The sequence below is a fragment of the Gobio gobio genome (genome assembly GCF_949357685.1).
Source record: "Gobio gobio genome assembly, chromosome: 4".
Lineage (NCBI taxonomy): Eukaryota > Metazoa > Chordata > Actinopteri > Cypriniformes > Gobionidae > Gobio > Gobio gobio.
Window position 1 is genome coordinate 16888107 of NC_137100.1, and position 15311 is coordinate 16903417.

The 15311-nt window shown below is 36.9% G+C and overlaps 1 protein-coding gene across 2 annotated transcripts in view; it reads left to right on the top strand.

Moving 5' to 3' along the window:
• Window positions 1–4326: 4326 nt before the first annotated feature.
• mast4 (microtubule associated serine/threonine kinase family member 4) overlaps window positions 4327–15311 on the top strand; it is a 170279-nt gene continuing 159294 nt past the window's right edge. For both annotated transcript variants that reach the window (XM_079814506.1, XM_079814507.1), the window contains exon 1: window positions 4327–4818. In XM_079814506.1, coding sequence (XP_079670632.1) covers window positions 4555–4818 — 264 coding nt within the window. In that variant the 5' untranslated portion in view covers window positions 4327–4554. The remainder of the gene's footprint in view (window positions 4819–15311) is intronic.

Genomic DNA, 15311 nt, shown 5'->3' on the forward strand with positions numbered 1-15311 from the left:
TTGAAGAAAAGTCAGTATATGATTGTAAAACACTGGGCAATGAGCTAAATTATGCAAAAACATACTAGCAATGTGCTAATCATGCTGGAAACATGCTAGCAACTTGCTAAAACAGGTTAGCAATATACTAGAACATGTTAAAAAACTTTCTATTGACTTCTTTGAGTAAAATCTTTAAAGTTCAAGCTCAAAGTTATTTAAAAACTTTCAGACAACAAGGCTTTGTCAAGCCCTCTTGACAAACTCATCTAGTTTAAATGGATGGCCCCAGGGCCGTGCAGAGAGTTCGTCAGGGGCTCAAATGTAAAAAAGGGGCAATATGTAAATACATACATAACATACATACACATATACACATACATATATATATATATATATATATATACATACATACACATATACACATACATATATATATATATATATATATATATATATATATACACATATACACATACATATATATATATATATATATATATATATATATATATATATATACACACACACACACATATATATAGATATGTGTACATGTATATGTATATATATGTATATGTATCCTTATGCTCATCAAGCCTGCATTTATTTAATCAAAAATACAGAAAAAAAAGAAAAAAAAGAGTATCACAGTTTCCATCATGGACATTAAATCCTCATATTAGAATGATTTCTGAATGATCATGTGTAATGATGTAATGATGCTGAAAATACAGCTGTGATCACAGGAATAAATTATATTTTAAATTATTTTAAAATAGAAAACCATTATTTTAATATATTTCGTAATATTTCTGTTTTTTATCAAATAAATGTAGGCTTGATGAACATAAGAGACTTATTTCATAATGCTGCATAATATTCAAAAATAGTATAATAAAGTCCTTTCACGTAACCATTTCGCCAGCCTACACTTCACATAATAGGCCTGTAGGTGCCGATGGCACTTTGGTTTTGTTAACTTTGATAGTTTCATGAAATAGTAAACGGTGTATCAATATAGGATACATAAATACAAGTGAATTTAACACTACTTACCATTTATGCAACTTTTGCTGCTGTGGTTTTGTGCAGGGATTTGTTTGTTGTCTGTTAAAATCCATTTTGTCAGTGATGCAATTTATAAAATGAGCCAAACCGCAGGAAATTGTTCCACAAACGTTAGTTCGTCTGTCCATGTAATTTTCAACCGATTTATGAATAATAACAGAAAATTACCGCTTCACATCGCCCAATGGAATTTGAACTTGCTTTGCCCGATCACGATTGGTTGGTGTATAGTCTATACATGACAAACGGGCATTGGTGAATTGTGTAATACTTTAAAATATATAGCTAATATATAGCTTTGTAATTAAATCAACACATTAGCTCTGATTATGGATGAACAAAAAAAATATTGGTTTACTTATTTCCCGTAAGGCCACACACTCTCTGAAAGGACCATATTTGGCTCCAGAGCCGTTTCCGAACAGTGGAAAATCAGCAGTCAATCAAAACGCACGCGACCCATAGCAACGCGTTATGACAACGCCTCAACAGAAATCGTCTCGGTTACGTATGTAACCCTCGTTCCCTGAGGAGGGAACGGAGACGTACGTTAGTGACTAACGAATGGGGGTTTCGCTTAGAAGCCAATCATCTTCGAGTATTCAACAGCGCCCAATGGCAGTGCCAATGCCATGGGCATGCGGAATTTGCCTGCGTAACTCCGCCCCACCTCATGGGTATATCAGGAAGTACGCTGGCAACATCGCATTATGTTACTGCTGCAGGAGCCAAGACTGAACTCCGCGTTCCAGGCAGCACAGCTGACGTGGCAAAGGAAACGTACGTCTCCGTTCCCTCCTCAGGGAACGAGGGTTACATACGTAACCAAAACGTTCCCTTTCGTTCAGTCACTACGACGTACGTTAGTGACTAACGAATGGGGGTTCCAATACAACAACGCCACTCAGCTGTCGTCCAGTGCCCTGCGTAAGTGTGAGTACCCTGTCGTAAGACTAGTACGGACGAAGGACTCCCACTTATCACAGGATTACCAAGGTACACTGGGAAGCATATCCCAGTGAGGGAATGCCAAGATGCCTACCGTAGGGAGGGCTTAGAGAATACACATATGACCCGCTGAGGGCTGCATATGGAAGATCACTAGGGTACCAGCCGAAGGTGGATTTTTAACCCTAGGGGTGGCAGGGACTTGCCAAGGGAAAGACACCTGCTCACTGAGGAGGCTTACGGTGGAAATACTCGTGTGGGGGTCGCCGGAGGGAACCATGCACACGGAGCACCTGGCCGGACATGAGGGTCTGGGCTCGAAAGGGCAGACTGAACTGATGTCGGCGTAAGCAGTGCTGGAGGAGCTCAGGGCTCTCGGGGTGCTCACCTGAGGAAAATATCGCACGTATCCAGTCCTAGGAGTGGAATGGCGAGCAAGCGAAGACACCTGAGCCTGGCCTATTACCGGCCACCCGTAGGGGCGAGTACATAGTCGGACACTGGCTCCACTCGGAGATTGTAGAATCTGGCGAAGGTGTTGGGTGTCGCCCAGCCTGCAGCTCTGCAGATGTCTGTTAGCGAGGCGCCATGCGCTAGAGCCCAAGAGGAGGCCACACTCCGGGTGGAGTGTGCCCTCACACCAAGGGGACATGGTCGGCCTTGCTGCTGGTACGCCAAAACAATGGTGTCCACTATCCAGTGAGTTACGCATGCAAATTCCGCATGCCCATGGCATTGGCACTGCCATTGGGCGCTGTTGAATACTCGAAGATGATTGGCTTCTAAGCGAAACCCCCATTCGTTAGTCACTAACGTACGTCGTAGTGACTGAACGAAAGGGAATGTCCGACTTTTGAGCCGTTCGTTACTATTGTATGCATTGTCATGTTATAATAATCACATTTATTTAGTTTTATTGACCACAATATTATCATTGATATTTGCACTTTTGATTCATTTTGAAAAAGGGCAGGGGCTCGAGCACCCAAAGCCCTACCCCCGTCCCCCCACCCCCTGCACGTGCCTGGATGGCACTGTGGAATGAAGGATTGGGATGTGTGGGGTTTCCTGTAGCTCAAACAGTAGAGCATGGCGCAAGTAACGCTAAGGAAAGCAAGAACTGACAAAATGTAAAATGTGTACTTTGAATGCAATGTAAGTCGCTTTGGATAAAAGCGTCAGCCAAATGCATACATGTAAATGTGTTATAGGGTTGTGTGTAATGATCTGTTCTGACTCATATACTGATATCTTATAAAGCTCAATTAATATAATGTTAAAAAACGATTGTAGGTTGTTAGGTTGTAGATCATCATATAAACTATAAACATGATATACATTTGTTTGTGAACCAGAAAACACGTTTGTCAAATTTTTTAACAATGAATCAATTTTTACTATTTAAAAACCTAACAATTCTTCCATTATTTTTTTTCTTGACAAGAGAGACTGATCTTTCTTTACAATAAATGCTAATTGGTTTGATATTATGTAATCAAAGTAAAATAGCCTACATCTAAATTTAAAATCATGTATTTAAATTCAAGGAAAAATAAATACAGCGCTATATTCAAAAAAGAATAAACAGTTAAAAGTAAGAAAGGTCAACTCTCAGCATTTCCTTCAATTTTAATTTTTTTATTTTCCCCAAGATTTGTTTTATTTATCTAATTATTTATCTCCTCGCACATTTAACTATCTATATATTTATTTGTGTAGGAATAGGCCTACACTGTAAAATTTTTTTAAAAAAAATTTAAAAGTAAGTTACCTGGTTGCCTTAAAAATTTGAGTTCATTGAAATTGAAAAATTAGTTAATAGTCAATAATATTCAAACATTATTAAAAGATTTTGTAAGCATATTTCGTAATTGTGTTTTATTTGTAATAATGCAGTGAAACATGCAAAATTGTGCTATTTTCATGATTTATCACAAAAAAAATAATTTATGTGGTTCAGATACAATAATATTTTTGAGTTTCTATTTATTAAACCAATTTCCTTCATTGTATTAACTCAAAATTTTAATTTCAATGAACTCAAAATTTTAAGGCAACCAGGTTACTTACTTTTTTAAGTTAAACCAACAATGTTTTTTTTTACAGTGTATGTGGATGTATATATGTATTTATGTATTTATTTGCACATTTATTTCTATATTTATGTAGAATTTTGTGGATTTATTTGTTTATTTATTTATTGTTTTGCAGGTTTCTACACCTGTCGGTGACGGTGCTATTTGGATAAACCTTTTTCTAGCTCAGAAGTAATATTTTAAAAGGACTTGACCAGCGCGCTCTTTTCTCATTGGCTGATGGGCGGGATTTGCTTGACCAATGAGCGCAGAATTCAGTTAAAGACACTGCAGCGATGAGTTGAGCAAGACGCGCTACGGTGCTGCACTACAAACTTCACTTTCAATGGCTGATTAACACTTATGTTTGTTAAAATTACAGCAGCACAGTGAGGGAAGTTCTCTCGGGCGCTTAGCTGGAGCTCAAGTTGTCCTTCAGCATGTCATTAGTTTAAGAAAATTATCGAGATGTTTTAGAGCAATGGAGAGTGAGCAGTCAGAAACATTTGAAGGCGGCGGTGGAGACAATTCATCAGGCTCCGACACGCTGTCAGAGGGCGAGACGCGAGCCGAGGCGTATGAACCCGAATTACAATTTGAGGAATTTAAATGTCACTCCTCAGATTTTGTAGGTCTTGACGGAAAAGTGAAGGGAAATGATTTTGATGAATGCAGCGACGAGATAAAAGCGAGAAAAGAGGATGACCAAGATGAAGGAGAAAATGAAGGGGACGAGGACGAAATGGTAAAGTACACTGATTATAATAGCACTTCTAAACACTCATGAGATATTCAGGTTGTGTATGTTTGATCACCGCTGTTAGCGCGCGACTGCAGGTGTTTGTTTGAATGGAAACGCTCCGCAAAGCTGCCGTTGACACTTTGACAATTATTGCCCTTATTGTTACTGTAGGTAGGACGGGTTTAAGTTAGTTTTGGAGTCTGTTTGGGAGATACTACATGTGCATTTGTTTCCCACTCGTTTGTCAGAACGTGCATAATGAATTGCGATTGTTAGGCTGTTGGTCACATATATTGAGGTTTTGTTTTCGTTTTTTGAATTATTTGCATATTACATTTACATTGCTGTTGATTTTTCTTCTACATGTATAACTATCTACAAAGATAAAGTTGCTCCACAAATGCATCCACAAACCAAAAACCAGCACAAACCAGTTTACTTTATTAATACATGTACCTGGTCTTATTGTGAAAATGGCGCATTGGGGCATATTATTCTAATTTTTCATCAATGTAATTACTTGCATCTTTTCTTTCTGTCTCCATCCATCCATCCATCCAGCCGTCCATCCATCTGTCCATCACTTTTCACAATTAATTCTTATTGGATAAAAGTCTCACCCTAAACTATTTCTTGTTGATTATCTTGTTTCATATGGAAACATGCCACATTATAGAAATAAAATGACTTGTGAATTTCATGTTGTTATTAGTCTTTATACAGTAGGGTATCCCAATGCTTGCAGACTCTTTGAGGGAGTTTCTAACATTCAGCTGTAATTTGTGGCTGCTTGTTTACACAAACTTTCTCACATGTAGTTTCATCTTTGTTTCATTCAGCTGTATATGTGGTGTTTGTTTCATAAAAACAAAAGCTCTTTTTGCTTGTTTCATACAATAGGTTATTAAAATCAAAGAGGGATGGTCTAACTTGAAAAGTAGGTTAGTCATTGTCAAACTCTTTCTGACTGGTTTTTCCAGCATTACGTCAGACCTTTCGCTGGGAGTGACGTCTAATTGCCTTGCCTGTGGATTAGATGGCTTTGTTACTCCAAATCAGATACCTGAGATTCTTGTCGTTTTCACAGCCATGTCGTCTAATGTGAGTGGGAACGAGTGGTTGGAGAGACAGATACCCTTTTGCCACCGTGTTAGGAGACTTAAAGGGATAGTTCACTTTCAGATGAATACAATCAGAGTTATATTAAAAAATGTCCCAGTGAATGGTTGTTTCTGTTTTGAAGTCCATAAAAGTGCACCATTCATCATAAAAGTAATCTATATGAGGCACTTTTATGGACTTCAAAACAGAAATAGACCATTCACTGCCATTATAAAGCTTGGATTAGCTAGGACATTTTTTTTATTTAACTCTGGTTGTATTATTCTGAAAGAAGAATGTCATATACACCTAGGATGACTGGAGGATGAGTAAATCATGGGCTAATTTTCATTTTTGGGTGAACTATCCCTTTAAACTTGCAGAAGACAGACTTCTGAAGAACAGCGCGACTTACCTTCCCCCGCTCCTATTTGTTTACATAAAGGCATTCCAACTACTGCGTATTTATACACTCTTCATATTAACAATCATTAAATTTTCTCGATCTGCATGTACTATGATGTTGTAGCCAGCAGAACTTAGGACATTTTAAGTATCTGTATTTTTGACCGTATATTGTTGTTTTAAAGGATATCAATAATGTACTTTGTACTACCTTCGAAATGGACATTATAGACTTCTTGTTTGAAGTACCATAGAGTAACATTTTAAAATGCATTAATATAGTAATCGTTCAGTACTATGTGTATATACCATCACAATACTTACTCTTATGGGTAAAAAGAATGTTGCATGCACCAGTCACACATGTTTTACCATGCAAATAGGGTGCATGTTGCTAAATTTGTCTAAAACAAGCGGGTTCTCATGAAAAACTGCGTTTTATCCTAAAAGTATGTTCATGCACAAACAGCAGATTTTTGCATGCATAAAGATGTCTAAACCAAAGGTTTGGTTCAATTTTTATTTTAATTGTTACTGTTTTGACAGTATGCGTCTGGGTACACAGAAGAAACAAATTCTGAATTTATATTGAATGATGGCACCACTTTTAGCATGAGAGAAGAATTATTTACTGTTCTTCAAAGAATATAATTCACTGCACAAAATGACCCTACTTCTCCAATTTGACAGATCATTGTAATATTTACTATTGTGAACCGCATAGAATAGTTGTGGTGGTCGGTCTCAGCCATGTGCATAGCAAAGCTGTCTTGCGCAGTTACAGTAGTTTGACCCAAACCTGAACGCTTTCACTCATCAACCCCATTTCAGGTCTCTTAAATAGCCTCTTTCTCTTTTCACCCTTCCCTCATGAATACTGCCCCAGAAAAGTAAAGGCTGTGAATGCAAAGACAGCAACACTGCAACACTGTCCTGAACGTGTCTTTGATGCCTAAAGGTGCGACTGGCAGCTTTCTGGGACTGTGGTTGTGGTGATCAGGGTTTTGGTTTTAGCCACACTGTAAAAAAAATCTCAACTCATTATATTTTGCTTCTTTTTTGCATGGGCTTTGTGTTTTACTTCCTCTCTATACTTTTTATTTTTTAAATGTATTTATTTATTTTAAAATGAAATGGACATTGGACAAATAAATTGGATAAACATGGTAAATTAAGTTTATTTACTAAAATAAAATAAAACAATTAGTGCAAGTGTCACTGATTTTTAAAAGCTTTCTCCTTTCCAGTCTTAAAGGTGCGGTAAGCAATTTCTGAGAAACACGGTGGCTATTTGAAATCAACCCAAACAAACACAACCCTCCCTTCATAGCTCTGCTCCTAAAATGCACGAGCATGCAATTCAAGTCATGTCTCTTTATCATAACTGAAGCGAGGCAAAAAAATAATGCTAACTGAAAAATAAAGCAAAGATGACAAACGAACGACAAGGGAGAACAAAAAAACAACAACGTTTCTTGCATATGGCGCAGAAACAACACAACCTCTGCATCTATTTTCAGGCCTTCCTGCTCGGGTCGTTCTAGCACTGGAAAGGTTTTCCAGTATTAACGTGGGTCCTAAAGTTCTTGCCTGATCATATCACCAACCAATTATTTTTTCATTGATTATTCATTAGGGATGCTCATATTGACCTTTTAACCGTTAACCGAAAGTAAGAATTTTGACCGATTAATACAGTTAAATGGTTTAAAAGGTATATATATATTACACGCATACACACACACACACACACACACGTTGTGTTTTCATGTTTTATGGGGACTTTCCATAGGCATAATGGTTTTTATTCCATAAAAAACGTATTTTCTATCCCCCTACACTACCCCTACCCCTAAGCCTACCCATCACAGGAAACATTCTGCATTTTTACATTTTCAAAAAACATCACTTAGTCTGATTTATGTTTTCCTCATGGGGACCAAAAAATGTCCCCAAAAAGACAAGGATTTCGGATATTGCCATCTTTGTAGGGACCTTTTGTCCCCGTAACGTAGGGTTTACCAGCCCCCCCCCCCCCCCCCCCCCCAACACATACAGGTGCTGGTCATATAATTAGAATATCATCAAAAAGTTGATTTATTTTGCTAATTCCATTCAAAAAGTGAAACTTTTATATTATATTCATTCATTACACACTCTGATATATTTCAAATGTTTATTTCTTTTAATTTTGATGATTATAACTGACAACAAAGAAAAATCCCAAATTCAGTATGTCAGAAAATTAGAATATTGTAAAAAGGTTAAATATTGAAGACACCTGGTGCCACACTCTAATCAGCTAATTTACTCAAAACACCTGCAAAGGCCTTTTAAATGGTCTGTCAGTCTAGTTCTGTAGGCTACACAATCATGGGGAAGACTGCTGACTTGACAGTTGTCCAAAAGACGACCATTAATGCCTTGCACAAGGAGGGCAAGACACAAAAGGTCATTGAGCTCTGTGCCCAAGCACATTAATAGAGAGGCGAAGGGAAGGAAAAGATGTGGTAGAAAAAAAGTGTACACGCAATAGGGATAACCGCACCCTGGAGAGGATTGTGAAACAAAACCCATTCAAAAATGTGGGGGAGATTCACAAAGAGTGGACTGCAGCTGGAGTCAGTGCTTCAAGAACCACTACGTATAGAAGTATGCAAGACATGGGTTTCAGCTGTCGCATTCCTTGTGTCAAGCCACTCTTGAACAACAGACAGCATCAGAAGCGTCTCGCCTGGGCTAAAGACAAAATGGACTGGACTGCTGCTGAGTGGTGCAAAATTATGTTCTCTGATGAAAGTACATTTTGCATTTCCTTTGGGAATCATTGTCTGGAGGAAGAGAGGAGAGGCACACAATCCTCGTTGGTTGATGTCCAGTGTAAAGTTTCCACAGTCAGTGATGGTTTGGGGTGCCATGTCATCTGCTGGTGTTGGTCCACTGTGTTTTCTGAGGTCCAAGGTCAACGCAGCCGTATACCAGTAAGTTTTAGAGCACTTCATGCTTCCTGCTGCTGACCAACTTTATGGAGATGCAGATTTCATTTTCCAACAGGACTTGGCACCTGCACACAGTGCCAAAGCAACCAGTACCTGGTTTAAGGACCATGGTATCCCTGTTCTTAATTGGCTAGCAAACACGCCTGATCTTAACCCCCTAGACAATCTATAGGGTATTGTGAAGAGGAGATGCGATATGCCAGACCCAACAATGCAGAAGAGCTGAAGGCCACTATCAGAGCAACCTGGGCTCTCATAACACCTGAGCAGTGCCACAGACTGATCGACTCCATGCCACGCCGCATTGCTGCAGTAATTCAGGCAAAAGGAGCCCTAACTAAATATTGAGTGCTGTACATGCTCATACTTTTCAGTTGGCCAAGATTTCTAAAAATCCTTTCTTTGTATTGGTCTTAAGTAATATTCTAATTTTCTGACATACTGAATTTGGGATTTTCCTTAGTTGTCAGTTATAATTATGAAAATTAAAAGAAATAAACATTTAAAATATATCAGTCTGTGTGTAATGAATGAATATAATATACAAGTTTCATTTTTGAATGGAATTAGTGAAATAAATCAACTTTTTGATGATATTCTAATTATATGACCAGCACCTGTATATATTATATCAACCCTCTACAATGCGAGTAAAACACTCGCATATGCAAGTAAATTATCACTGTGGGCGATTAAATAATATCTATCATTAGCCATTGGCTAATAAATTCTCAGATTTTACTCGCCAGTGCGTGTGTGATGCTAAGGATAAGTTTAGCATAAATATATTTTTACTCGCTGAACACTCTGAATGAGCGCTTGAGAGTTTTGCTTGCGTAAACACGTGCAACCACATGTGCCTACACAGACATATTTCGCAAAATGAAGCGAGTGAAAAGAACTAGGCCTACTGTGTGGGACCATTTCAACAGAAAGGGCGATGAAGTTACTTGCAATATGCTACGCGGTATTAAAATACAGCAGTAGTACAAGCTCTTGACTGGTGGAAAGCAAATGAAAGGCGCTTATTTCCGGGACGTCAGTGCCATCTGAGGGTGTTTTCTGCCGCGGGTCTAACTGTTAACAGGCTGCGTTCCAGACTAACCCCATATCACGTAGACCTGTTACTAAAAAAAAAAAAAAAACATTGTACTAACGCGATCGATCATCTCTTCCTAAAGAATAATTGTGAATGAACATCTGAAGGTATGTTGAGGATACATTACAACTTACTGTCATCTACCATATGTGGTGTAATCGCTCAATCAGTGTTTCAACGGCGGAAAGACCTCAATATAACTGCTTGTAAACTAAACAATGTCAAGTAGCATTACATTTACCTCAGGCGGTCATTTAATGTCCACAGAATTTTATTCACTAGAGAAATCAACTCTTTCAATAAATATATGCTCTATATTAGCCTATTCATATTCTTCTTAACCTGTTAACGATGTAACTTGTTACGTCTTGATTATTTCATGTATGTTTAAATAAACCTGTCATGAAAATGACAGACACTGTGTAATAAATCATTATATTTCAACATCGAATTGGAGAACTATTTTATAATTTAGAAGTTATTGCAAAAACTGCCTTATGTGAAGCTTTAATTTTTGCATACAATGTTATTTGAGCGTTGATTATTATACCTAAAAATAAATAGCAACTGAATTTAGGCTAATAGTTTGGGCTCTGTTGTTAACCTTTAATATTAATGTGCACGTAAGGGCTCCCTATATAGTTTACAGTAATATCTTCAAGAAACTTTTAGTTATAATTTAATTAATTTAAGGACAGACTTTTTCAGTAAACCACTGTTTTAATAAAAAAATAAATAAAAAGCAATTTTGTAAAACTGCTGTACCGAACCTGTACCGTGACTTCAAAACCGAGGTATGTACCGAACTGTCAGTTTTGTGTACCTTTACACCTCTATATAACACGTATCTGAATACCTCTTAAGCAAACTAATACTAACTTAATACTGCTCCGGAGCAGGTTATGTTCAGAGAGTTACCTCTGTTTTTGGAACCATAAGTGGAAGTTTTCCGCTTACTTGCCCTTAAAAAAATCCCAGGTATGTCACATAACCTGCTTTCTGGAATACCCCCCTGGTGTTTTTTCTTTTCATCTTTTGAAGAAATATCGGCTGCAGTGCACATTTGGTCAGTTGCACAGATCTGTCTTACATGCGTTTTTAAAGCCTTGCCAGTTAAACATTGTTTGCACTCTATTCTGAGCATGTACATCCGAAGCGTGCGCACACTAAAAGCCTGTCAAACAGCGCTTGACTACTAAAAGTTCTCTTTTGCATCTTATTGCACATTAACTGTCAAATACATACATGGTTCACATAAACGCAATCTATGTCTTAAGTGAACATAAACAGTCAGGAGAAAATCGGATGTGTGTCTTTATATTAGAGCCGTGCATGAGGTCATAGTGACAGCAGCCAAATATACCTGCTGCCGCTTGTCATTAATGTTAATAAAAAAACAGAGAATATCACTGCTTTTCACTGAATAACTTCCTTATAGCTTTAATAAGAATCAATGTATAAATACAGTGAAGACTGTCTTTTTTTTGTTTTGTTTTTGTTTATTCAATTTCTTACTTGAATGCAAGTTGAAAAATGTAAAGCGATGTTTATTTATTATATTGTGTTTGTCCTATTATTTGTAATTTGCTTCTTTTGTTATTTTTGTTATCTCCCCTACTTTGGTCTAAATGGTCTGTCTTTTTTTTATTTATTTTTTTTATTTTATTTTTCTTTACCTTGTAAACCTACATTTTGAAAATAGGCAGTACTGCTCAGTGACAATAAAACCAATATGAAAAAGAATTGTGATAATCATGATTTTCCTAAAAAAAAAAAAAAAAGGTTATATACAGTGGGGCAAAAAAGTATTTAGTCAGCCACCAATTGTGCAAATTCTCCCACTTCAAAAAATGAGAGAGGCTTGTAATTTTCATTATAGGTACACTTCAACTATGAGAGACAGAATGAGAAAAAAATCCAGAAAATCACATTATCTGATTTTTAAAGAATTTATTTGCAAATTAGGGTGGAAAATGAGTATTTGGTCAATAACAAAAGTTCATCTCAATACTTTGTTATATACCCTTTTTTGGCAATGACAGAGGTCAGATGTTTTCTGTAAGTCTCCACAAGGTTTTTACACACTGTTGCTGGTAGTTTGGCCCATTCCTCCATGCAGATCTCCTCTAGAGTAGTGATGTTTTGGGGCTATCGCTGGGCAACACGGGTTTTCAACTGCCTCCAAAGATTTTCTATGGGGTTGAGATCTGGAGACTGGCTAGGCCACTCCAGGACCTTGAAATGCTTCTTACGAAGCCACTCCTTCGTTGCCTGGGTGGTGTGTTTGGGATCACTGTCATGCTGAAAGACCCAGCCACGTTTTATCTTCAATGCCCTTGCTGATGGAAGGTTTTTACTCAAAATCTCACGATACATGGCCCCATTCATTCTTTCCTTTCCTTTAATTTTTGCTCTCTCTTTCTTTGAATGTGTGAACGAGCAGTTTTGATTATGCACTAGAAAGCATTATGCTGATGCTTGCGTCATTTCTTTAGCAATATTTTGATTGCGCTGTCTGAATGAAGTGGTCTGATTTAATCACTTGCAAAATATACAAAAAAAGCTTTGTACTAAAGTCTCAGAGACACTGGCAGTTCCGCACTATCCTCAAAATGATATTACATTAGCAAGCCTAAAAGAATTATTTATCCTTCCTTGATTATTGTTGTAATCTGTTTTTAATCTTTTCTAGTCGTATTTTGACCAGTGAATCATTCATGACCTCATGACGGTACATTGCTCTCAGAATTATGAGTACTGTTCTGTGTGTGTGTGTGTGTGTGTGTGTGTTTTTTTTTTTTTTTTTTTTAATCAGTCTGAATTATCTGTTGAGGAGCTCTCGATAGGACTCAGCAAGTGAAAGTCCATTTCCGGGGTTATAAATAACCATCCATTTATTTTAACAGGGTTTCTCGGACCTGTAAAGAGGATGTAGAGTGTTGGTGAATGGCTTACTTGCTAAGAGGATTTGCCTTTGATCTGTTTAGGGTTTCTCCTTTGTCCATTATGGGTGATGTCATCCTCAGCATGCCTGTCTGTTTGCTGTTGATTTATTGGTTTTGTTTGGTCCACTGTTGATGAGACTGATATCATTGGCTTTTGGGGGAACCTTTTAATGGAACACCAATGGCATTGAGAAGGAATTTCACATCACCTTCTGATGGGTGTAGGGTAAGAAATCCTTAAACATTAACTTTAAGAGAACTGAATAGAGTAATCATATAACTTTGGATATTGGCAGTTAATGTATTAATGTTATTGTCCATACCTTTGCTTAGGGTTACATCAATATTGCAGGTTTTGCATTTAGTTACTTTATGGCTAAATCAGGGCTCGACATTAAGCCGGTTCATGTACTTGTAAATCTATCACTCACTTGTCCGAGTAAAAAATTTGCTTGTCTGGAATTTAAATTTTTTTTTGTGTTGTAAATATAATTTTATTCTTAAGCAATATTCTCACCAATGTTCAATCAGCTTTGACATATTTAAATCTGCATATTTGTGGCATTTTTTTCCATAATCTTATTAAATATAGGCAATGCTTCAGCTTTCATTATTTATTTATTTTATTTGATCTAGAAATTAAATTAGAATAAGACACTATAGGGCTGTTGCTAATCAAATTAAATAATTTACACACAAAAAATTACAACTGCTTTAAATAATGTTATGAGATTGTTTTAAATATGTTTGAATATACAAATAAGAAATGTTGGAAAGATGAAAATAAAACACTAGTAGGTGGCAGCAGGTGACCGTCTTAATGAGTGAGTCATTGAGTCATTCATTCAGACGGATGATTCATTCAAGAATGAGGCAGTCTTTTACAAATAGGTCATTGAATCTTTGATTCAACTGATTCATTCAAAACGCTGAATCATTCATAACACACTGTTGCTGTGAGATGCACTTGTCCTGGACAAGCATTAATGTCGAGCCCTGACTAAATCAAAATGATCTAAACCCCTAAAACTCAAACAATAATTTAACATATTCACAATTGTGCTTATAGGTTTTACAGTATGGGTTTGTTCTAGAACGTGTTGTCTACAAAATACTAGTAAACTAAAGTGGTTTTGAATTTGAAGCTGCTGATTATATAATAGCAGACAAACAAAGTTGTTTGATTGGTGCTATTATAAGGGTACTGCTTAATGTTATGCCAGCATAGTTTTTTTTTTTTTTTTAAGTGCCAGCCTATTATCCCCTGAAACTTGGCTGCAGTAAACCATTTTGTAATGTATCTAATTTAAACTATGGTGTCTGCTCTTCATCTGTATCCGTATTCAATCTTGTGATGTTATAGCGCTGTTGGTGACAGATTCTGGTTAGGATACTGGATAATAAAAAGCTAAGCTTGAGGATCCAGGGAAAGTGGAAGGCTTGGCAAACACATCCGTTTTTTAAGGAAGTGTGTCCTGGTTGCTCAACACTCTCTTGTGCACTGTCTGCAGTTTGTGCTTTGATGTCCATTGTGCTTGTAAGGTACAATGCTTATTATAATATAAATTTTGTTGGAATTTGCATATTTATACCATGGTATTGGTGATGATTTGGTTGTGTAGTAACTAGGCCATATCAATGAATTGCATCAAAAAACAGACCCCTTTGTTGCATAGTGCTGCAACAACTATTGATAATGAATAATCACATTTAATGTATTAATTTGCTGGCTGAGCAATGTGAGCATATGCAATGAGAATGCTAACGGATATCTTTAATAGACCTTCATGATTCTCATTGTAATTCACAAATACCTGCTTAATTCATAATTAGTTTGAATTGAATCACATTCTTAATTTGTTATATATTGATTAGGTGTTCTACTCCTTGTCCCATGGTTTGCATGTTAATGTAATTGTCTAATTAACAATAATTGAAAAAAGTATG